The 25,436-nt window shown below is 36.0% G+C and overlaps 2 protein-coding genes across 2 annotated transcripts; one reads left to right on the top strand and one right to left on the bottom strand.

Annotated features, from left to right (window-relative positions):
* Positions 1–1,492: 1,492 nt before the first annotated feature.
* LOC114175214 lies at positions 1,493–2,176 on the bottom strand. The gene is made up of 2 exons (XM_028059977.1): positions 1,886–2,176; positions 1,493–1,765 (listed from the first exon to the last, which is right to left on the bottom strand). The coding sequence occupies exons 1-2, from the start codon at positions 2,174–2,176 to the stop codon at positions 1,493–1,495; spliced, it is 564 nt and encodes a 187-aa protein (XP_027915778.1).
* A 7,264-nt stretch (positions 2,177–9,440) lies between these two features.
* On the top strand, positions 9,441–11,423 carry LOC114175213. The gene has a single exon (XM_028059976.1). It carries the CDS (start codon positions 9,441–9,443, stop codon positions 11,421–11,423), a length of 1,983 nt encoding a protein of 660 aa, XP_027915777.1.
* The last annotated feature ends 14,013 nt before the right edge of the window (positions 11,424–25,436 follow it).

The raw sequence follows: 25,436 nt of genomic DNA, 5'->3' as shown, positions 1-25,436 counted from the left end.
TGCTTACAATAGAGTGGTCCATAGCACCACCAAACTCTCACCCTTTGAGTTAGTTTATGGTTTTAACCCTCTCAAACCATTGGACTTATTACCTCTTCCAACTTCTTTTGATTTTGTTCATAAAGAAGGGGTTTCTAAGTCCAAGTTCATAAAAGATTTTCATGAGAAGGTTAAACACCAAATTCAAGCGCAAGTTGAAAAGATTGCTTATTCTAAAAACAAGGGCAAGAGAGTTCGGTCTTTTAATGAAGGAGATTTAGTTTGGTTGCACTTAAGAAAGGAAAGATTTCCTAATATAAGAAAATCCAAACTTAGTCCCCGAGGTGATGGTCCATTCCAAATAATCAAGAAGATCAATAATAATGCTTATCAATTGGATCTTCCTCCAGAATATGGTGTGCATCCTACTTTCAACATTACTGATTTGATTCCTTTTGTAGGTATTTTTGATGAAGAGGGTGACCACCAAGATTTGAGGGCAAATCCTCTTCAAGGGGGAGGGGATGATGTGACCCCAACAAGCCCAAGCTCAAGTGCATCAACAAGCCCAAGCCCACATCAAGGCCCAATCACTAGAAGCATGATGAGAAAGATTCACACAGGCCTCTCACAAGATGATCAAGTCAATCATGGGCTTTTTACATTATTCACATGGGCTAAAGAAATCTCTAAAATATGAGATGATGCATGAAGGAAGTAGTATAGATTTAAATTGGGCCATTGTTTAGGCCTTGTTTTTCTAGAATAATAAGTCAAACAATGTGTAGTTGAATTGATAAAATTGGGCTTGACTAAGCCCAATAGGAGATTTGGCCATGAGCTACCAAAGGTCAAAGGTAGACTAAGTGGAAGTCAACATTCCTTCCTACACCTCATGGATCATGCATCCCATGGAGCCAAGTCCACACTCTACCCATGTGCCTCCTTCATCCAAGGGCTAAGAGAGTGTCTTCTTTTCCAAGTCTTCATCCAAAGGCTAGGAAGATGCCTCCTTCTCCAAGCCACCATCCAAGGGTGATGATTAAAGCTTCTCCTCCAAGCTTGATCTAAGGGCCAAGAATTAGTCTAGCTTTTAGGCTCACATATAAAAGCCAAAAGTAGACCATTTGTACATTTTAACTCTTGAAATTTCTAATAGAATGTTTGTGTTGAGATCACTCCACTCTTCTATTATTTTGAGAGCATACATGGCTAACCTTCTCCTTGATCTCCTCTAGCCACCTTCCATACCATAGTTCCACTTCTACTCTTCATCTTCACCAAAAACCTTCATTGCCTAAAGGTCTTCTTGCTCTTATCTTCATTTCCGCTGCATTTCATCTTCTTTTTGGTGTCTTCCATGGATCTCCTTCCTCTCCTACACCTAGGATGTCCATCAATACTTATTCTTGATTGTCATCTTGTTTAGCTGCCTGTAGTCCACACATAGGCGTGAGCTCCCATCCTTCTTTTTCACCAACAGAACTGGTGCTCCCAAAGGCGAAGTGTTGGGTCAGATAAACTGCTTCGCCATCAACTCCTCAATCTGTTTCTTAAGTTCAACCAACTCTGTCGGAGCCATTCGGTATGGAGCCATCGACACCGGACCCGTCTCCGGTACTAGATTGATAGAGAACTCCACCTCTCTATGGGGAGGTAGCCCTGGCACCTCCTCGGAGAATACATCCTCGAATTCCTGCACCACTAGTATGGCAGACTCCATCTTTCCTCCTTCCACCCCTAGATGTGTGATGATCACAAAGCACTGTGCACCATCTCGCAGTTCCTTCAGAACCCCTTGGGATGACAACAACTCAAGCTCCTCTGAGTCGGGGAATAATAATCTCTTTTCTCGGCAGTCGATAAGGATGCGATTAGTAGAGAGTCAATCCATCCCTAAGATCACTTCCAACTCTTGTAGAGGTAGACAGATCAGATTCACTTTGTACTTCCGCCTTTCTACCTCCACCTGATACCTAACGCACAAGGACGACGTCCTGACCAAACCCGATGTCGGAATAGACACCACAAGTTCACACTCTAACTCACACATCGGCAGACTCAACTTTTTCACACATGCATCTGACACAAATGAGTGTGTCGCTCCAGAGTCATATAGTACAAAACAAGCTTTCCCAGCTATCAAACAATGACCTATAACAAGGTTACCTGAGCCTCCAGCCTCCGCTCCGGTCATGGCGTACACCCTATTGGTCGCCTGAGGCCTATTGCCTCTGTGCCTCTGCTGGTTCTGTGCAGGAGCCTATACTGGAGGTCGCGTCACTACTCTAGCAAGGGTGGGGCAGTCCCTCCCAAAGTGGCCCTCCTTGCCACAGTTGTTGCACTTCTTGAAGCCTGCAAGTTGGGGGCAGACATTCCTCTTGTGCGGTCCCCCACACTGGTAGCACTTAATCCAGTTCCGCTAGGAAGAAGACTCCCTAGACCCCTGAGACTGGAAATGGGGCCTAGTATAGGGCTTCCTCCTCTCCTCGTGCCTATGCCTGGACCCAGATGGTCCTCCCACTCTCTGTTGTGATGGGCGCTGAGTTCCAACCTCTACCCTTATATTCTCCATGACCCTTGCCTTCTCCACCAAGGCGGCAAAGTCCTTGATGGATTGTGGGGCCACCATCAGACGAAGGTCTCCACGGCGGCCGTTCTCGAACTTCCTGCATCGCCACTTTTCATCTAGTGGCATGGTGTAGAAACGGCTGAGATGCTTGAACTTTTTCGCATAGTCGGTCTGATGAGTGCGTATTTTTGCCCTCATTTAATGTTTAATTCTGGGTATTTAATTGAATTTGTGTGCCTAAAGAGTGATTTAATTGATAATTCTGATAATTAGGTTGTTTGAGCTTGTATGATAAAAATGTCTTAAAAAGTGATTTTTAGCTGCATAAATTATTTTTGGATATTTTAACGTTTGTTGATGCAGTTGAAGTTAAGTTTTAAGCTCATTTAGAGGTGTGGAAATAAATTGATTAAAGCTTCATGACACCTTAAAGATAAATCAAAGAATAAGAAATGATCAAAAGCACAAAAATTCAGGCCAAGCATTACATGAAGACGGCAAGGAAAGCTTGAAAAAGTGAAGAAGTTTGGCTAAACCAAGAAGAGAGGAAAGAAAAATTGGACCTTGCAATTTTCTTTATCTTTATGATAGAAGATAATTTGAGAAAAATATATCTTAGATATTTTATTTGATATTTTTAAATAATTATCTTATTTAATTATATCATAAAATATTAAAAGATAATAACTACCAAATCTTTTTAAATATGACAAGATCTTCTGGAATCTTTTTAGATCCACAACAAACAAATATATCTTGAAGATATTGGATTATTTAGAAGATAATTTGAGGAGATTGCAAAGTGTTGATTTGGAAAATTAATACAAATATTAATTGGTGATAATTTATCATATATCTTTAAGTAATTAATTTATTTAATTATATTAGATATTGATATTATCAACCAACTATATTTGTCAAATACTCTAAATCTCTCCAAATATTTTTAAATATTTATATTTATCTTTATTTTAAAAGATATTTGAGAGATTTTAGCAACAGAAAAGCCCAGTCCAATTCCTATATAAAGAGACCAAGGGAGAAGTAAAAAAACAAGCTCGGGACTTCGGAGTTTAGGAACCCTCAGGGGGGCCTAATTTCGTTTCCTTTCTCTCTCTATTCTTCTTTTATTTCTATTTTGTATTTCATGGAGTGCTAAACTTCTTGGGTTGATTCCATTGTAATTTCATTATGGATTCTGAGGTTAGAATGAATTAATTTCTTTGTTCTTTTTATTATTGTTGAGGTTTTAATTCATCTATGTCTTTTATCTTTGAATCACGTAAAAAGTAATGATTTTAAATCTATATGCATGTTAATCATATGAGTTCAAGGGTTTTTAAATTTAATTGAGACTTTACTTTGATTTTATTTAGAAACTTTCATATGATTAAATGAGTTTTTACCAATAATTGAGACTTTACTTTGGTTAAAGGTATTTACTCTAACTACAATTAATTGAGACTTTACTTTGATTAGTTAAGCTTTTTATTTGGTGAGAAGATAAAAGAATAGACATGATTAGGCATAGTAAAATTTGATTGAGACTGTACTTTGGTTGAATTTACTGTGGATAATCTAAAAGTTCTCACTTTTGATTGAGACTGTACTTTGGTTAAAAGTGAGAACGCCAACAAATTAATTGAGACTTTACATTGATTAATTTGTAAATCTATAACAATAATTAATTGAGCAATAATCTTTAGATAACCGATGATGAATTTATTTTGAAAAAGCAATGGAATCAATCTATTTTCTTTACTATTGTTTTTATTTCTTTTTATCTTTTAAATTTTATTTCTATCTGTGTTTATCTTAATCCCCACATTTTTATTATTTTATTTGACTAACTCTTTTGTATAGAATTTATAAGAACTAATTTGTTAAAAATCAATTCCGTGTTCGTTGGGAGACGACTTTGGGTTACTTTACCCTTTCTATTTTGTTGACTACTTTCTTAATAATACTGAAGTTGTTATAGATAAGTAGTATTAATTTGATCGCGTAGAAACGGCTGAGATGCTTGAACTTTTTCGCATAGTCGGTCATAGATCCGTTCCCTTGAGTTAGCTGTAGAAACTCCACCTCTTTAGCATACTTAACGCTATTGGGGAAGTACTCAGAGAGAAATTTTCTCCTAAAGACTTCCCAAATAATTACTTCCTGCCTCTCCTTCATCATGGACTTCATACAGACCCACCAGTGCTCAGCCTCACCCGTGAGCATATACACCGCGAATGCCAGTCTACTCTCCTCTGGGCATATCTTGGCATCAAATATCCTCTCCAGGTCTTTCAGCCACTAGTCTGCTGCGTCTGGACTGGTCTTGCCTTCAAACTTCACGGGGTGGTGTTTTAGAAAGTCCTCCAGACTCCACTCCCTAGCCGTAGGTCATGGCTCCGGGCCAAAAGTAAGGGCAGCTACCCTGTCCTCCTCCAATTGGCAGAGCGCCTCCATGTGCTGTCTGTGAGCATCCTTAGCAGTCGCCCTAGCAGCCTCCATCTGCTGCATCACCAATTGCTGCTGTTCAAGCGTTGTTGCCTATCGCTGCATTGATGCTTCATGTTGTTGCATCATTGCCGTACTTTGCTGCGTCATAGCAGCTACCATTGCTTCAATCGCTCGGGCGATATCTGGCACATCGCCCTGGGAAGATTGCGGGGTCCTACGAGACGGTGCCATAATTCACTGGCACACAGAAAATCACTTGGTTAGGCTCGATAAGTCAGGAATTAACGAAGAATACTCAGAAAGACACAGAGAAAGCTAAGCGGACACCCAAGTCCACAGACTTAAGGATCGACCGCTCTGATACCATAAATGTAACATCCCAAAACTGAATAACCTCAATTAATAAACCATCACATACATGAATATTCAGAGAGTACGGGGTTTAGGGTAAGAAGGTATACAATACGTCAAATATACCCGAATTACAAGAAAAGGGCCCACATGGCCCAACCAGAAATGTACTGAAAAGAACACAAATAAATATACTAGGTCTTGTTCGGACAAGAAAACATAAATAATAAAATCCTCCATTCATGGGCCCCACAGTGGGCCCAACACCTGTCCAATCCATCAAGCTGCAACATTCCTATTTCCATCACCATTGCTAGGGGTTCTCACATCTGCTCACATCAACAAGGTTGATCATCATTGCAAAGGAAGAGACCACGCATAACACACAAGCAAGCGAAAGGGTAAGCTAGCGAATAAATCATCATATTAGGCACTCAACATACCATTTCACATTCAAGCATACATAGCAGACACCCACATGTGAAGTATCCATCCATATAAAACCCTAAGATTTAACTATCGGGATACGTAACTGAGGCACCACCACGTGGTCTTCATGGAATTACGCCCTGGCCTTGAGGAACCACCACGACCCCCCGTGGAATTACGTCCTTTTTGTCGAGGCACCACCAGGGACTCCCCTTAAGAGGGTCCATGGGATTACGTCCAACCGATGAGGCGCCACCAAGATCTCTCACTACAAGAGTCATGGAATTATGCCCTACCAATGCTTTAAACATGTTCCGCCCACCAATCAAGAATTTCCCATAACATAAATATCATGTACAATCAACAATTCATACAATTCATGCTTTCCAATTCATACCCAATCAAACAACATGCCATTTCCATTTCAAATGTACATATTAATCGTGCCATCATCACACAGCCATTCTAGTAAAGCATTTGGGTCAGATAGACAAACCACATATCGCTGAACCACTCAATAACAACATCAAAACCCGCCTACTGCCTCGCTCAAGCTAACATGGCTCGCTCAGGTGAGACGGATCCTCTCGCTCAGGCGAGTCACATCTCGCCTAGGCGAGGGCGCGATGAGGGGATAGGGAACTCTGCGAGGTCTAGCTCAGGCGTGTCCCTTCTCGCCTAGGCAAGAGCACTCCTCGTCAAAAAGAATGCACGTCGCCTATGCGACAATTTGTGCAACAAAAACCTGGGCAAGCCTCTGATAATCTCGCCTAGGCGAGACTAGCTCGCTTGGGCGAGAAAACCAGCACTCACCATTGTTTTCTCGTACAGCAGCCAAAACCACGAACCAAAACATGGTTTAACTCAATCCAAATCGAACACAACAACAATCAAACCATATAGACACGAAATGATGACAAAACAGCGAAAAAACACAACAACCAAGGGTCCTAGCTTCCCTTACCTAGAATGAGCTAGCAAAATAACTTTGACACCTAAGCGCACCACTACAGCAGCTCCACGAGAAGATTGAAGAGCTAGAGATAGTGGCACAGAAGGGAGATTAGGTTTACTATAGTGAATCCCAACATAGAACATGAAAAATAACTTAGAGAGGGTTTAAGGTCATGGAACAAACTTATGTGCAGGAGCAACGAGGTTGAACTAACTCGAACGGAACGGAACACCAAACCCTAGCAGAGACGGCAGCAACAGCTCAAGGGTGTGTGGAAATCTGTTTTACGCAAAAGTACCAAAATTAGGGTTTTGGGCAGCTTTAGGTCAGTTTTTCCTTTTTTGAGCCAGCCCTCCGGCCCAAAGGTTAGGACAACCTTAAGGAAAAGGGCAGCACGAAAAGTGGGCCTTACAAATACTCTCGCTCCCCCCTGACCGCTCACTACTCGGACTTGACAAGGAAAACCTATCACTACTAGTAGACATACCTATTCTATTTTAGGAAGACGGCGGAAATAAGTAAGATATCGGACACGATCTCACGCAAACAGACAGCTCCTCCAAATTCTTGCGAATGAACCAAAGTGAAGTCCTTCTTTTCTTATACACTTGTATTTATAGTTATCATCTCAAATGCTTCAACTTTTCCCGCAAAAAAACAATGATTAAACGAAACGTCACAACGCACACCAAAGGTCACCAAACTCAAAATGACGGCACAAAACCCCTTTGACTAGACCTCTGACATTTGCCACCCCTTCACCTGCCACAAACCTATTCAGATTATAAGCTTTAACATTGTTCATCACACTTAAAGGTTGGGGGACTAGTGTACTACACCTAGGTGACCTAACAAAACACACCAACACTTCTCATCCTTTGTCGCTCTAGATACACCTACACTGGTTGGGGGACTGGTGTAGTACACCTTGGCGGCTTAGCCTGAATAAATACCCCCAAACAACTATCAAATGAACCAATCAAGCATGCGTAAGCGGCCTAAGTCGCCTACATCAGAGGATAAAACGAGAACCTGCCAACTATTCCAGACTTAAGGTATTACAGGTAAGACCCTTAGGCCTATGAGTGCAGAAATGGTATATTACAACAAGATATTACATCAATTACATGAAAAACGATGTAATATAGTGTGCGGTGGCATTTTTGGAATTTCTGCGAACTATATTACATCGGTTTCCCAACACACCCGATGTAATACCCATTTTTTTTAAAAAAAATTAAATAAAAAATAGGTTGAGCAGTTATACTGCATCGGTTGCCCCGTTTAACCGATGTAGTACGCATTTTTTTTCTCAGTAGGGGTTTCCCCCTCATTTCTCCTTTTCGTCTTCGCACTTTCTTCATTCTCTTCGCTCTTCGTTCCCAACCACCACACCGCACCACAGCAACAACGCACGGCCACCACACCACACAAGCACCGCACGGCCACCGCACCACACCAACATCGTAGGTTCTCCTCACGCGGCCGCTCCTCCACGCAACCATTCCTCTGCACAAGCATCGCGTAGGCGCTTCACACCAACACCGCACGACCACCGCAGCACACCGCAGGTTCTCCTCGCGCGGCCGATACTCCACGCAACCACTCCTCTGCGCAGGCGTTGCGCTTTCTCTCCTCTGCGCAGCCACTCCTCTCCTCCACGTACACCCTCTCCGCGTTGTCGCTCTTCGTTCAACGCAGCATCTCCTCCACCTTCGCGAATCAGGCCACCATTCACGGAGTCGCTCTCCGCTATTCGAACAACGACGCCGCTGCTTGGGAGTTCTTCCGCCGTTAGTCGAGTTCCGAATCGCGCTCCGAACCGCGCCCATTCGCGCTGCCGTCATTCCATCGCACCACCGCGTCGTCGAGGGTTCTCCAACGTTGGTGGTCTAAAGCTTCTCGCTTACTGTTGTTGTCGTTGGTTTTCCACTACTGCCGCTACCCACTGCTACCACCGCTTCCCGCTGTTGCCGCCGTCGCTTGTCCCCCATCCTATCTGTTGTCGCTGCACTTTATTCATTTTTCAGGGCTCCTTTAAGTGTTGCATTGTTGTCTGAAGTTCAAACACAGTGGGCAACGATTCTTACCTCCTCACGGTTAGTTTTTTTAAATTTTTTAAATTTTATTTTTTATATTTGTTAGAATTAGAATTAATTTTAAATTTGAATTGAATACCTAATTAAGATTGTATTTGTTGTTGTATGTTTGCGGTTATTATTGAACGTGTTCATTGAGTCCAAAGGTGTCCGACCCTCGGTAATGTTTTTAGAAAAGATTTTTAGTGGTTTCAATCAATGATTTAAAGATGTTTTTCAATCATCAAGAAAATGATTCTTATCAACTTTAACTGTTCATTTAGACAGTTGGAGAATATTGAATGCAAGTATAAACGAGCTTTTTATGTTGTGTAGTAATGGATCGGAGTTGGGTGCATGCTAGTCGAATTACTGATGTGTATGAGAATGGCATTGAAGAGTTTCTTCAATTTGCTCAGCGAAATGCAACACTCGTGAATGAAAATATTATTGCCCTTGTGTTAATTGTTTGAATGTTAGACGATAATAAATATAGTTGATAAGAGAACATCTCATATGTGACGGTTTCTTAAAGAGTTATAGAACGTGGACCTGACATGGTGAAGTTGTAAACCTCTCAAGTATACCTCAATCTCAAGAGTCGAATGTATATCATGAAGATCGCATGGAGGATATGATTGATGATATTAGAGAAGACAATTTTAAAAGCGCACAACTGTATGAGTCATTAAAAGATGATTCAGAAAAATCTTTATACCCCGATTGTACAAGATTCATGCGTTTGTCAGCAATATTAAAATTATTTAACATCAAGGCAAGAAATGGGTGGACCGATAGAAGTTTCACTGAATTTTTTGAATTATTGCATGAAATGCTCCCAGAGGGGAATATATTGCCAACCCGGCACTATGAAGCAAAGAAGATACTATGTCCGATGGGTATGGAGTACCAGAAAATACATGTTTGTCCAAATGATTATATATTATATAGAAAAGAGTTTGAAACATTGACTAAGTGTCCAAGATGCAGGGTATCACGATTCAAAGTGAAGGATGATGACGTGGATGAAGATAACATGAAGAAGGGCCCTCCTGCAAAAGTGTTATGGTATCTTCCAATCATACCACGATTTAAACGTTTATTTGCCAATGTTAATGATGCAAAAAACCTTGTTTGGCATGCAAATGGAAGAAAGCGTGATGGATTGTTACGACACGCAGCTGACTCACCTCAATGGAAGAAAATTGATACTCTTTATCCACAGTTTGGGAGTGATCCAAGAAATTTGAGGCTTGGTCTTGTAGCAGATGGGATGAATCCTTACGGTAATTTAAGTACCAAGCATAGTTTGTGGCTTTTTTTGTTGATCATTTACAACTTGCCTCATTGGTTGTCTATGAAGAGAAAATACATGATGTTATCAATAATGATATCAGGACCAAAGCAACCAGGAAATGATATTAATGTTTACCTAACTCCATTGATAGAAGATTTGAGATTGTTGTGGGATGAAGGAGTGGAGGTGTTTGATGCACATGGAAATGACAATTTCAATGTGCGAGCTTTGTTATTTTGCATAATCAATGACTTTCCGGCATATGGAAACTTAAGCGGTTATAGTGTGAAGGGACATTATGCTTGTCCGATATGTGAAGAAAACACAAGTTATCATCAACTCAAACATGGCAGGAAGACATGTTACATTGGTCATCGAAAATTTCTAAGACGTAATCACCCATATCGTAGGTTGAAAAAGGCTTTCAATGGATTTCAAAAGGATAAAATTGCACCTCCACCCTTAACTGGAGAAGAAGTTTATGAGCGAGTGTGTCAAGTCAATGTGACATTTGGAAAAATACTAAAGAAACCTATCATGAAAAACATTTGGAAGAAAAACTCAATATTCTTTCAACTTCCATATTGGGCCAAATTAGATGTCAGGCATTGTATTGATGTAATGCATGTGGAAAAGAATGTTTGTGATAGTATAATTGGGACATTGCTTAACATTAAAGGGAAAACAAAGGATGATGTAAATTCTCGTAAAGATCTAGTTGAGATGGGTCTTCGCTTGGAGTTACAACCACAAGCTTATGGTAAAAGGACTTATTTGCCTCCAGCATGTCATACTTTGTCAAAAGTTGAGAAGAAAAGTTTTTGTGCATGCCTCCGCGAAATGAAAGTACCACAAGGATACTCTTCAAATATTAAGAGTCTTGTTTCAATGGAAGATTTGAAACTTGTTGGCTTGAAATCTCATGACTGCCATGTTCTCATGCAACAACTTCTCCCAGTGGGTATTCGTGGCATCTTACCTATGAATGTAAGACAAGTCATCACTCATCTATGCATATTTTTTAATAGTATTTGTCAGAAAGTAATTGAGCCAAACACATTAAATGACTTGGAAAATGAAGTTGTCATTATCTTATGTCAACTAGAAATGTATTTCCCTCCTTCATTTTTTGACATCATGGTCCACTTAATAGTCCATCGAGTAAGGGAGATTAAAATATGTGGCCTTGTGTTTTTAAGATGGATGTACCCAGTTGAGCGATATATGAAGATATTGAAAGGGTATGTGAAGAATACTTATCGACCAGAAGCATCTATTATTGAGAGATATATTGCTGAGGAAGCAATTTAGTTTTGTACAGAATATTTGTCAGATGTTGAAGTCATTGGCCTTCCAAAGTCAAGACATGAAGAAGAAATGAAGGTAAAGGCACACGGGGTGTAAAGGTTGTTCGAAAAGATCAACATGAAGTCCTCCAGGCACATTTCTATATATTGAATAATACTAATGATGTTATCCCTTACATTGACTCACATAAAAGCTTGTTGAAGTCAATGAATCCTCGGGCAAATGAAAAGTGGTTGTTGATTGAACATAACAAGACTTTTATGAAATGGTTTAAAGAAAAAATTAGTCAAGAAGATTATGATGTTGAGCATTTAAAATGGTTAGCTAGAGGGCTGAACTTTGATGTTATAACATGGACCGGATATGACATTAATATGTTGTCTTTTTATACAAAGGCGGAAGATGACAAAAATACTATGCAAAATAGTGGTGTGACCCTTGAAGCTGAATCAATGCACTTTTCTAGTTCAAAAGACAATAATCTTGTTATGGCTTCTATAAGTTATTATGGTGTCATTGAAGAAATCTGGGAGGTGGATTATATCAAATTTAGAGTACCTGTATTTAAGTGCAAATGGGTTGACATCAATACAGGAGTACATGTTGATGAGTTGGGATTTACTCTAGTTGATCTTAAGAAGGTTTCCTATAAGGAAGATCCTTTTATCATGGCATACCAAGCAAAACAAGTTTTTTACGTCAATGATCCTTCAAATGAGAGATGGTCAAGTGTTCTTCAAGAAAAAGTTAAGCATGATTGTCATGATCATGATGAGTCAGCACTGAATCTTATAGATACTCCTTCACTGTTAAGGCGAATACCTCCAATGAATGATGAAGTTGATAATGATGAAGTTCATGCTACACGTAATGATCATAATGAAGGAATATGGGAGAACATTTTAACTATTCCACAATAGAAATAGGTTAGGTTTTGAGGTTTATATATTAAAGTTTGTTATATTTGTTATAGTTAACAATTTCTTTTTGAATACAATGTTTAAAATTAATAGTTCTATTTTGCAGTTGACATGGCTGAGTCATCAAAGAAGACTCGAGAAGCTACACGTATGAAACATCTAGCTCTTAAACGATAAACTAAGGGTAAAGTTCATGTTGCAATAGACCCTGACACATGAAGAGCTAAAGGACCCAATCGAAATGATTTTGTTATTTATTTAGGTGTCTTAGCTCGATCAAAGGTGTCCATTTTAGTACCTAAATGGGATCATGTGACAGAAGCAGAAAGAAACATGATTTGGCAGGATATTCGTGTAAGTTATTTGCTCAACTTATATATATTAACTCATTAATTATGATTTTGAATATTAATTACTTATGACCAATATCTTATTTTGTAGTCAAACTTTGAATTTGAAACTTCCAATTCCATAAGGATTAAGATAATGTCATCAGTAGCCTCAAAATGGCGACAATTCAAGACTAATTTGATTAGCTTTTACGTCTTTGGAAAATATAAAGACAAAAGACCTTGTGAAATGTATGGCATAGATGAGGAGACATGGCAATTGTTTATTCAGACTCGATTGGATCCTTCTTGGCAGGTATATTTTTTGTTGATGTTACACTTTGATAAATTCATAGTGCCATTCACTATTTATGAATATTGTTTCTTTAACAGGAAAAGAGAAAGAAAGCTCAAGCTATCCAACAAAATAATACTACTCCTCACAGACTTTCTCGAGGAGGATATGACTTATTGGAAAAGAGAATGATGGAAGAGAAGTTAAAGAAACAAATAGACATAGCTGCTGCTGAAGAAGTTCCTTCTCCCCCATCTCCTCCTAGCCGACATGAGAAATGGAAGATGGCTCGTACAAAAGCAGGAGGACAAATGACATATGAGAAATCAATGATGATTGCTAAAAGAATTGTAAGTTACAATGGAGATGGTGTAGCAATTATTTATTGTAATTTGTATTATAAGTGACAATGTATTCTTTTTTGCAGGATGAACTTGTAGAACAAAGTTCACAAGGTAATTTTGTCTCTCATGGTCGTCGTGACATATTGACCACTGCTATTGGTAGTGAAGAACACCCTGGTCGTGTGCGTACTGCTGGTTTTGGTGTGGGTGTGAGACAATATTTTGGATCATGTCCTCGACCCAACACTTCTGCGGCACCTATGACTCAAGAGATGATGGAGCAATTTTCTCAGCAAATAAGGAGACAAGTTACTAAAGATTTAAGGCGTGAGTGGGAGCAACGATGGGAGTCCATGTCCACCAACCATAATGTGCTGAATCCAAATGAAGATGAGGACATAGAGACTGATATCTCCTATTGCTGTAAGTTTTTTGTTGGAGGTGTTCCTCATTTTATGGCCATTGGGAGAGTCTATCCAGGTGGGTCCACCATGCACATTGTGCCAATGCTAGATGATTTGGTTAGAGTGGTGGTTGAAGACATTAGAGATGCCACTGCTCCAGTACCAGTGCCCACAAGGGAGGTGCAAGTAGTAGGAGACACAATTGGAACATTTATCTCATGGCCAAAAGAATTAATCAAGTCAATTTCAAGAAAAAAGGTATGTTTTTCTTAATTACATTTGTACATAACTTTTAACACACATCATATTTAAGTTTGTTAGTATGTTTTATAAGACCCTATGATTAGACAAAAGTCCCCAATTATATCTCATGCAAGCCTTGAGCCCGATTATGAGCCTGAGGATGAGCCTGAGGATGAGTCCGAGGATGAGCCCGAGGATGAGCCCGTGGATGAGCCTGAGCTCGAGCCCCTATCTCATCAGAATGGTAATCCAATTTAGGGGTTGATTGTGGCTTCTTCTGATTTGTATCAAGAACCTTTTCCCATTCCTTGGGATGCAACAATATTTGGCGTTGACAATGGCAATATACCTTTGTATGTCAACATGTCAGATTTGTGGGAAATAATAGAGGGTAATCATATGTTGAACATTGCAGTCATTCAACTTTGGATTATGTGAGTGCACTCTAAATTTAGATTTTGCATTTATCTTGTGTTTTTTGTGAAATCAACCTTAGCCTTCTGAAATTGTGTGAATGTAGGTATATAAATGAATTAATTGTCAATGCGGGGCACAATGATATTTATGGTTTCCTTGAGCCTCAAATTATACAAAAGTTTGGGAATAGATCAATGCACACTCAAAGATATATTCAACGATGGATTCATGAATCCAAGAAAAGAATTGACATCGCCCCTTATATTGAAGGGTAAGTTGGACTCTTACTTTAGTTATTATCTAACTAATTTCATATCACTAACTAAAATTCTTATTTAGCAGGTGTCATTGGCAATTGATTATTATTTGCCCCATAGACCGTATTGTCATATGGTTTTGTTCATTGCACAAGAAGCCAAGCAAAGAAATGAAAACTTTAATACAAAGGTATGTGTTCATTACAAATGTAATGTGTTTTATCATAATTATATTGTAAATTACTAATGACTTTTATTTTAGTGCTATTAATGTAAGTGGTGTCTTGGATGGTAAATCCACTGCATCTTCATCTCATCCTGATTGGATTTATCCTAAGGTATGTACTTTGCATTGAATCTACATATTATCAACTAAATCTCTTAGTTCTTCATATATTAATTACATAATTTTCATATATTAGTGCAATAGGCAACGTGGAAGCTTTGAGTGTGGATACTACATTATGCATTGGATGTGGACCATAGCTCGTGCTACCATTGTTGATTCATGGGCCAATGTAAGAGTTATAATTTAATTATTGATGTTTAACTTTGCTTCCTATGATACACCATAATTAATATATTCCATATTTCAGGTTTTTGATGGAGTCGAGCCCTTGGGTAACGATAAAAATGAAGAAATTCGCAAGGAATGGGCAAGATATTTTTTGAGGCTAAAACATTAGTTTTGATAGCCATTTAGAAATGTTTTATTTTTCATATTTAAGGTATTTTGTGGCTTTAACATTTAGCCTTATAGTTTTGATAGGGTAAATGATTGTATCTTAGGAAACGAAAATTTGAATTGTCTGGAATCTAGATTTTTTGTGACTTTTGCAGGTTATTGGATAGTTCCCAAAACAAATCAGCTTTTGAAAAAAAAACACGTCCCTATTACAGCGGTTGTGACCATGTAATATGTTACAGACTCTGTTTTTTATTTTCAAAGCGCTTATAGCGGTTAAAGTTGCACCGAGGTAATATGTTACAGATATTACAGCGGTTTCGGGGACCGATGTAATATATCAAACACTTACTATATCGAGAACTACCACATCGGTGAGAAAACCGATGTAATAGGCCCAAAATAACCGATGTAATAGGCTTTTTCTATACTAGTGGAGTACAATTCAGCCACGACTTCAACAATCGTGACCACCGAAATATTGAGTATTGCGTTCACACATCCGCTGCAACCCACTCGTATCCTGCCTTTGCCGGCCAACAGCTCTCCGCCAACTCCTCTGGCGTATCCTCCCTAACTTCAACTGTTCTCTCCATAGGAATCCTCCCCACATTTCCCGGTTGCTCCCCATCACTACCACCTGACTGACTACTCTCGCTCCCCCCTGACCGCTCACTACTCAGGCTTGACAAGGAAAACCTATCACTACTAGTAGACATACCTATTCTTTTTTAGGAAGACGGCAGAAATAAGGAAGATATCGGACACGATCTCACGCAAACAGACAGCTCCCCCCAAATTCTTGCGAATGAACCAAAGTGAAGTCCTTCTTTTCTCATACACTTGTATTTATAGTCATCATCTCAAATGCTTCAACTTTTCCCGCAAAAAACAATGATTAAACGAAACATCACAACGCACACCAAAGGTCACCAACCTCAAAATGACGGCGCAAAACCCCTTTGACTAGACCTTTGACATTTTTCACCCTTTCACCTACCACAAACCTATTCAAATTCTAAGCCTTAACATTGTTCATCACACTTAAAGGTTGGGGGACTAGTGTACTACACCTAGGCGACCTAACAAAACACACCAACACTTCTCATCCTTTGTCGCTCTAGATACACCGGCACAGGCTGTGGAACTGGTGTAGTACACCTTGGCGGCTTAGCCTGAATAAATACCCGCAAACAGCTATCAGATGAACCAATCAAGCATGCGTAAGCGACCTAAGCCGCCTACATCAGAGGATAAAACGAGAACCTGTCAAGTATTCCAGACTTAAGGTATTACAAGTAAGACCCCTAGGCTATGAGTGGTCAAACTAAGGGCCTGGGCCAGGCCTAGGTCCACCTACAGCTCCTAACGATGACCCAACCCATGATGTGGCCAAGCATAATTAATAATCTATAAATATGCATGGACCCTAGCAATTAAAGGTATGCATTCATTAATCCCTTAATCACGAGATTTGACTTTCTGAGAGTTCTTTGTTGACTTGAGCGTCGGAGTCTTCTCCGCAGGTAACCCCTCTTGGGTCCAAACCGGTCCAAGCCAAGACACCAGCAGATAGCATATGCCAGCCAAAAGAAAGCCTACTGAAGAGATTGTGGATTGAGGTAAGGTAACGTTTGTGTCTGACATCTCTTATTTGTTCTCCACAAGAACATGATGATTCATAATTTCACAGATTAATACAATTATGAATCATTAAATAAATAAACGACTATATATATATATATATATATGTATGTGTGTTTGTCTGTAATTTTATTCCAGTGAATTTATTTCCTAAAAAAGTTACTAATATTATTTTTGAACAAAAAAGATTATGTTTTTATATTTTTTTTTAAGGAAACATATTATGACCTTATTTTTAATATATGACACAACGAAATATAACATCGGTTCATTTAAGAAAAAAAGTTTTTCGTAATAAAAAATAAAAGTATTATGACCTTTATTAATATTAATTAAAGAAAGCATAAATTTCTAATTTTAGTGGAGTTGACAAAGTTTCAACTTAGATAGAGTTGACAAAGTATTGATTTTAATCCTCGGTCGTATTAAGATATTTCAATTGAAATTCAATTCATAAATTATAAAAGACTTCAATTTTAGAAAAAGAAGTGAAAAATATAAATGAAATACATAAGTTAAGAAAAGGAAAAACTTGAAAAATATATTTATACTTTTTTATAAAATGTAGTACGTAAAAAGTTGTTTCAATTTTGCTTATAATAAATAATATGGATAAGATCAAAAGTAAACATTTCACTATCTATTGACATATATATGAACAAAATTCAAGGGTTATTGTGTGAAGTAAAGAATCTATAAACTCTGGAAAGTGATTGAGAAGAACACAAAGAAATATAATGATAAGAGAATAATTTTATTTCGTTTGAATTAGAGATTAAGGGTACAATTAATGACTCAATTCCCCGCATAATCAGAGAGAAGGTCAGAAAAGAAGGTGACAAGCACCTTAGCATGGATAATCGCATAAGCACTCCCTAGTGAGGCTACAATGAGCACTTGCTCCTGCTCCATATTTCTTTGGGCAATCAACCAAGTAATTATTGCTTTCGCAAAAGTCATATAGCTTCATTTGACATACTTTTCCCTCTATCATTTTCAATGGTCCATCGCTTTCTGTTTCACAAAAGATACATAATATATTCAAAGTTAAGTCATTAGTCTCAACGTCACAAACTTATTTAAAACCAAAAACCAATTCAAAACCTTATATCACATACCAATCTCAATGGAAACAACGATTAGAAGGAGCAAGACCAAAGACACCTTCATCTTCTTTCTCTTAATTTTAATTTAAATATGCTACTCCTTGTCTCATATATAGATGTGTGTGTATGTACACTTTTATGGAATTAATAGCCATCTATTTTTTTTAACCAATTTTTTAATTTTATCAGTAATGTATATATATATATATATATATATATATATATATATATATATATATATATATATATATATATATATATATATATATATATATATATTATATTGATCGATATGTCCTGTTTGAGTCTTTCAAAAATTATGTATGAGTCAAAGTAAAATTAATGTATGTATATCTTTTTTAATTTTAATTATAATAATGTAACTATTTTCAATTTTTATTCTTAATCCAATGATTAAATATGGTATTAAATATGTATATATATATATATATATATATATATAGATATAGATATAGATATAGAATTTTTTGCTGAAAATAATAAAATATTATAATTAATATTTATTTATAAGTAAAATCGATAGATTCTTCATAATTAATTTACTATTGTTCATCACATCAAATATTCATAAAAAATAAAAATGAAAGTGCAATTTAAGTTGTAAATCGTTTTAATGATATGTCAATTTATATCGGAAAAAAAACTATAAATAAGAAATTTAGGAAATAAATTATATGAAAACTTTTAAATTATTTTATTAATAAAATTTAAAAAAATTTAATTGTGGGTAATTATAATTACGTAATAGCCTGTTCTATTTCCTTTTATAATGTATGATTTGGTTGATTTATAAATGAAGCATTATATTATCCATGCTATTACATGAAATAAAAAAAAATGTTATCTATTGAAACTAATGATGTCCCAAAAATGAAATGGGAAAGAAAATTGAAAAGGAGATACATAAATATATAAAGAAAAAGAAATATGAAAAGTCATATTTTTTTTCTTTTTATGTAAAATTTAATAGCAGATTGTAACTATCTTAAAATTTTGCATAAGTCCTTGTGGAAATGACATTTGTTGAGTTTATTACATCAACTAAGTACACTTTCTAAAGGAAAATCATCACCTAACACTATAAAATATTTGCATATTAGCTCCAAAATATTTGTTGGCTATTCTACAGCTAATCCTGCGCTAAAACCTTTTCGAAAGATTAACTATCAAATTGCTAGAAAATGTTTTTTTTTTGCTAAATCCAGGTTGCTAAGTATAGAAAGATATACTTTCTCGTTATTTTGTGGTCAATTCGTCGCTAATTCCTCATTAATTGAGGTGAGAAAGTTTTATAATTTCTATATAATTTGTAGCTACTTTCTCGCAACTTTGCTCACATAAGTTTGTAGCTAATGTGTCACAACATTGCTCTCAGTACTCGGTACCTAATTTGTCACAATTTTGTTCTAGCTAATTGGTATCTTATTTGTCGCAATTTCATTCCCACCAAACAGTTGCTAGTTTTTGCAATTTTGTTCTCTCTAATCTATAGCTAATTTTTCGCACATTTGTTCTCGTTAACCCATAGTTAATTTTTCACAATTCTATTCTCACTAATCCATAGCTAATTAGTTGCAATTCTATTATCGTTAATCCTTAACAAATTTTTGCCATCGCTAATAGGAACTTGTGCCAAAATTTTGGTAGTCTCAATGAATTTCAAATTTTCTTGAGAATCCTTGTAGATATTTATTAGTTTTTAATTATAGTGTTTTGATCTTTCTATGCTTACTGGCCTTGTAGTTACTTATTGTATGCAAGGTGAAAAATTGGTTGAAAATTTGATTATTTATACTGAGATAAAGAGAACAACAAGGAGAAATAATACTAAAAGAAGATTATAGAAGCAACTAGATAAGGACAGGTAACAACAGGAAGTGTTGTCCACTTCATTTAAATTCTACAAGGACAAATTGAGCAAATGGGTGCCTAGGAATATAGGTGGAACAAGGAATCAATGTTTTCGTGGATACGAGACTTGTTAAGCTTATTCATGGATACAAGATGTGTTAAGGTTTTTACGTCAACTCAATATTGTTGCTGAAGAAAAATCACCGCCTAACATCTGCCCTTGGACTACTACATTGAAGATGTTGACTGGATCCAGTCTTATCATCCTACACTACACCCCCTCTCCCTTTTTTGTTTTTATTCAATGCCAGAATGTTGTGTACACTTTCAATAATCGATTTTTTGATATCATTATATAGTTTTTACTTCCAAGCAATAAGCAAACATAAATTAATAACTTTCCAATTAATCTCTTCTTGTTATTGTAAAATGTTAAAGTTTTTCAAATTGTGAATTCGAAAATTAAAATGTTGAATTTCATGGTTTTGTATATTATGATTTTTAATAATCATGCTTCTCATAGTTTTTGGATTAATTAGGGAAACTTGAGTATGTTTAGGATGTGCAAGCTTTTAATGCACGAATGGTTGATTTGATTTTACAATATGATGCTTTCAAATTCTAAACAAATCACGTGCAACAATATTTTAGACAAACGAGAACTTGCAAGATTTGTTTTGATTTTGAATGTATGATGTTATACATATATACTAAAAAATCAATGCATCCATTGGTTCTGGTGCGTTGTTTGTGATGATTCATAATTGCACACATTAATACAATTATGAATTAATAAATAAATAAATGATTATATATATATATGTGTGTGTGTGTGTGTAATTTTATTCCAGTGAATTTATTTCCTAAAAAAGTTACTAATATTATTTTTGAACATAAAATATTATGTTTTTATATATAGTTTTCAACGAAAAATATTATGATCTTATTTTTAATATATGACACAACGAAATATAACACCGGTTTATTTAAGAAAAAAAGTTTTTCGTAAAAAAAAAATTATTAGGACCTTTATTAATATTAATTAAACAAAGCATAAATTTCTAATTTTAGTGGAGTTGACAAAGTTTCAACTTAGAGTTAACAAAGTATTGATTTTAATCCCCGATCGTATTAAGATATTTCAATTGAAATTCCATTCATAAATTATAAAAGACTTCAATTTTAGAATAAGAAGTGAAAAATATAAATAAAATACATAAATTTAGAAAAGGGAAAAATTGAAAAATATATTTATACTTTTTTATAATATGTAGTACGTAAAAAGTTGTTTGAATTTTGTTTATAATAACTAATATGGATAAGATCAAAAGTAAACATTTCACTATTTATTGACATATATATGAACAAAATTCAAGGGTTATTGTGTTAAGTAAAGAATATATAAACTCTAGAAAATGATTGAGAAGAGCATAAATAAATATAATGATAAGAGAATAATTTTATTTCGTTTGAATTAGAGATTAAGGGTACAATTAATGACTCAATTCCCCGCATAATCAGAGAGAAGGTCAGAAAAGAAGGTGACAAGCACCTTAGCATGGATAATCGCATAAGCACTCCCTAGTGAGGCTACAATGAGCACTTGCTCCTGCTCCATATTTCTTTGGGCAATCAACCAAGTAATTATTGCTTTCGCAAAAGTCATATAGCTTCATTTGACATACTTTTCCCTCTATCATTTTCAATGGTCCATCGCTTTCTGTTTCACAAAAGATACATAATATATTCAAAGTTAAGTCATTAGTCTCAACGTCACAAACTTATTTAAAACCAAAAACCAATTCAAAACCTTATATCACATACCAATCTCAATGGAAACAACGATTAGAAGGAGCAAGACCAAAGACACCTTCATCTTCTTTCTCTTGATTTTAATTTCAATATTCTACTCCTTGCTTCATATTTAGGTGTGTGTGTGTATGTATGCTTTTATGGAATTAATAGCCATATAATTTTATTATACAATTTTTTAATTTTATCATCAATGTATGTTTGTATATATATATATTATATTGATCGATATTTCCTGTTTAAGTGTTTCAAAAATTATATATTAGTCAGAGTAAAATTAATGTATGTATATCTTTTTTAATTTTAATTATAATAATGTATCTATTTTCAATTTGTATTCTTAAAAATAGTTGGATATATATACATATAGAATTTTTTGCTAAAAATAATAAAATATAATAATTAATATTTATTTGTATGTAAAATTGATAGATTCCTCATAATTAATTTACTATTGTTCATCACATCAAATATTCATAAAAAATTAAAATGAAAGTCCAATTTATGTTGTAAATCGTTTTAATTTCGGAAAAAAAACTATAAATAAGAAATTTAGGAAATAAATTATATGAAAAATTTTATTAATAAAATTTCAAAAATTTTAATTGTAGGTTATTATAATTACCTAATAGCATGTTCTCTTTTGCTTTTATAATGTTTGATTTGATTGAATGGTAAATGAAGCATTATATTATCCATGCTATTAAATGAAATGGAAAAAAGAAAAATGATATCTATTGAAACTAATGATGTCCCAAAAATGAAATGGGAAAAAAATTTAAATGGAGATACATAAATATAAAAAGAAAAAGAAATATGAAAAGTCATAATTTTTTTTCTTTTTATGCAAAATTTAATAGTAGATTATAACTATCTTAAAATTTGGCATAAGTCCTTATGGAAATGACACTTGTTAAATATAGTACATAAACTAAGTACACTTTCTAAAGGAAAATCATCACCTAAGGCTATAAAATATTTCTATATTAGCTCCAAAATATTTCTTGGCTATTCTGAAGATAATCTTGCGCTAACAACTTTTGCGAAAGATTAACTCTCAAATTCCTAGAAAATGTTTTTTTTTACTAAATCCAGGTTGCTAAGCATAGAAATATATAATTTCTCGCTCTTTTGTGGTCAATTCGTCGCCAATTCCTCCTTAATTGAAGTGAGAAAGTTTTATAATTTCTATATAATTTGTACCTACTTTCTCGCAAATTTCCTCACATAAGTTTGTAGGTAATGTGTCACAACATTGCTCTCAGTACTCGATACTTGATTTGCGCAATTTTGTTATAGCTAATTGGTATCTTATTTGTCACAATTTCATTCCCACCAAACAGTTGCTAGTTTTTTCAATTGTGTTCTCTCTAATCTATAGCTAATTTTTAGTACATTTGTTCTCGTTAACCCATAGTTAATTTTTCACAATTCTATTCTCACTAATCCATAGCTAATTAGTTGCAATTCTATTCTCGTTAATCCTTAACAAATTTTTGGCATCGCTTATAGGAACTTGTGCCAAAATATTTGGTAGTCTTAATGAATTTCAAATTTTCTTGTGAATCCTTGAAGATATTTATTAGTTTTTAATTATAATGTTTTGATCTTTCTATGCTTACTTGCCTTGTAGTTACTTATTGTTTGCAAGGTGAAAAATTGGTTGAAAATTTGATTCTTTATACTGAGATAGAGAGAACAAGAAGGAGAAATAATACTAAAAGAAGATTATAGAAGCAACTAGATAAGGACAGGCAACCACAGGAAGTGTCGTCCACTTCATTTAAAGTCTAGAAGGGTAAATAGAGCAAATGGGTGCCTAGGAATATAGGTGGAACAAGGAATCAATGTGTTCGTGGATACAAGACTTGTTAAGCTTATTCATGGATACAGGATGTCTTAAGGATATTACGTTGCCTCAATATACTTGCTGAAGAAAAATCACCACCTAACATGTGCCCTTGGACTACTACACTGATTATAATAATGATTCCAAGGATTACTTTTAAATTATTTTATTAATAAAATTTTAAAAATTTTAGTTGTGGGTAATTATAATTACGTAATAGCATGTTCTATTTTGCTTTTATAATGTATGATTTGATTGAATGGTAAATGAAGCATTATATTATCCAAGCTATTACATGAAATGAAAAAAAAATAATGTTATCTATTAAAACTAATGATGTCCCAAATATGAAATGGGAAACAAATTGAAAAGGAGATACATAAATATATAAAGAAAAAGAAATATGAAAGTCATAATTTTTTTTCTTTTTATGTAAAATTTAAAATAGTAGATTATAACTATCTTAAAATTTGGCATAAGTCCTTATGGAAATGACACTTGTTAAGTTTATTACTGTTCCTACATAGAACAAATTAGATAGGTTAGGCACAAGCGTCACCTTACCATGTAGTCTGCTATCTCCTCAGTTGGCCTCTTCTCAGTTGATACATGTTAGCTTGGACCCAGGAGGGGTCACCTGTAGAAGAGTCTCCGAAGCTCAAGTAAGTCAAAGTTCTCCTAAAGTCAAATCAGTGATTAATGAATGCGTACCTTTAAATGATGGGGTCCACGTGTATTTATAGAGCATTAATGACGTTTGACCATTTTATGGGCTGGGCCTTAACTTGGGCTCTAGGTGGGGCTTGTGAGTGGGCCAGGGCCTAAACCCAGGCCCTTAAGATTTATTGAATGCAGGGGCTTCTATCATACTGAGTTTATTGATGTGGTCGGCTTAGGCTGTAATCTTACCAGATATGCTCAAGTAGTCGGTCTAGGCCGGCTACTTGCCTTGATGGCTTATGTTGGTGATATGTGGTGCAGGTTGTCACTTTAGACGTTTAGTTTAGGTTAAAACCGGTACAAGTTAGGCTAACTCGACCTAGGCTGGATACTTGGCTGCCTCGATATGCACATTGTTTACTTATTTGGTCGAGTTTGGCTAGGTACGGTACACCAGTCCCCCAGCCTTGTCTGATATGAGTTGTCGGTCAAGGATGATATGTGTTGATAAGCTAGTGGAACCGGCTAGGTGTGATACACCAGTCCCCAACCTTTAAGTGTGGTGAACAGTGTTAAGGCTAAAAAAGTGATAACCGTCAAAGAGTAGGTGAAGGGGCGTCAGTGGTCAAATCAGGAAGTTCTGGCGCCGTCGTTTTGAAGTGTCATATCCTTTGCAATGATGGTGTCGATTGGTCTGTGGTATGGTTTTGGCGGGAAGAGTTTCGTCGTTTAGGATTATGGACTATAAATATGGGTTTGCAAACAGATGAGGGGTTACTTGTTTCATTTGTGAATTCTGAATTTAGAGATCTTGTGCGCGTAAAATTGTCCGACTAGTCCTCAATTTTGACCTACATCTTCTCGTAAAAAACAAAATCAGGTATGTCCAGTAGTGGTAGCGTGTCTTCGTCTAGTAGTAGTGAAAGTACTGAGTCAGATAGAAGTAAGGATAGGCAACTTGGCGGAGAGGGTACGAGTTCTGGAGTTGTTACGAGCGGGATGCCGATGGAGGTTGTGAGGGAGGTTCGAGAGGATCCCCCGAAGAGTTGGAGGAGAGCAACTGGCCGGCGAAAGGCGGCTATGGGTGGGTTGCTGCTGATGTTCGTGATCAATCATCTTTATTCAGGTGGTCTCGTCTGTTGAACTCTTGGCTGAACTGCACACCCGTCATTTTCAAGG

This window comes from Vigna unguiculata, chromosome 3 (assembly GCF_004118075.2).
Source record: "Vigna unguiculata cultivar IT97K-499-35 chromosome 3, ASM411807v1, whole genome shotgun sequence".
NCBI classification, from domain to species: Eukaryota; Viridiplantae; Streptophyta; class Magnoliopsida; order Fabales; family Fabaceae; genus Vigna; species Vigna unguiculata.
This window is presented reverse-complemented; position numbering and strand designations above follow the sequence as displayed.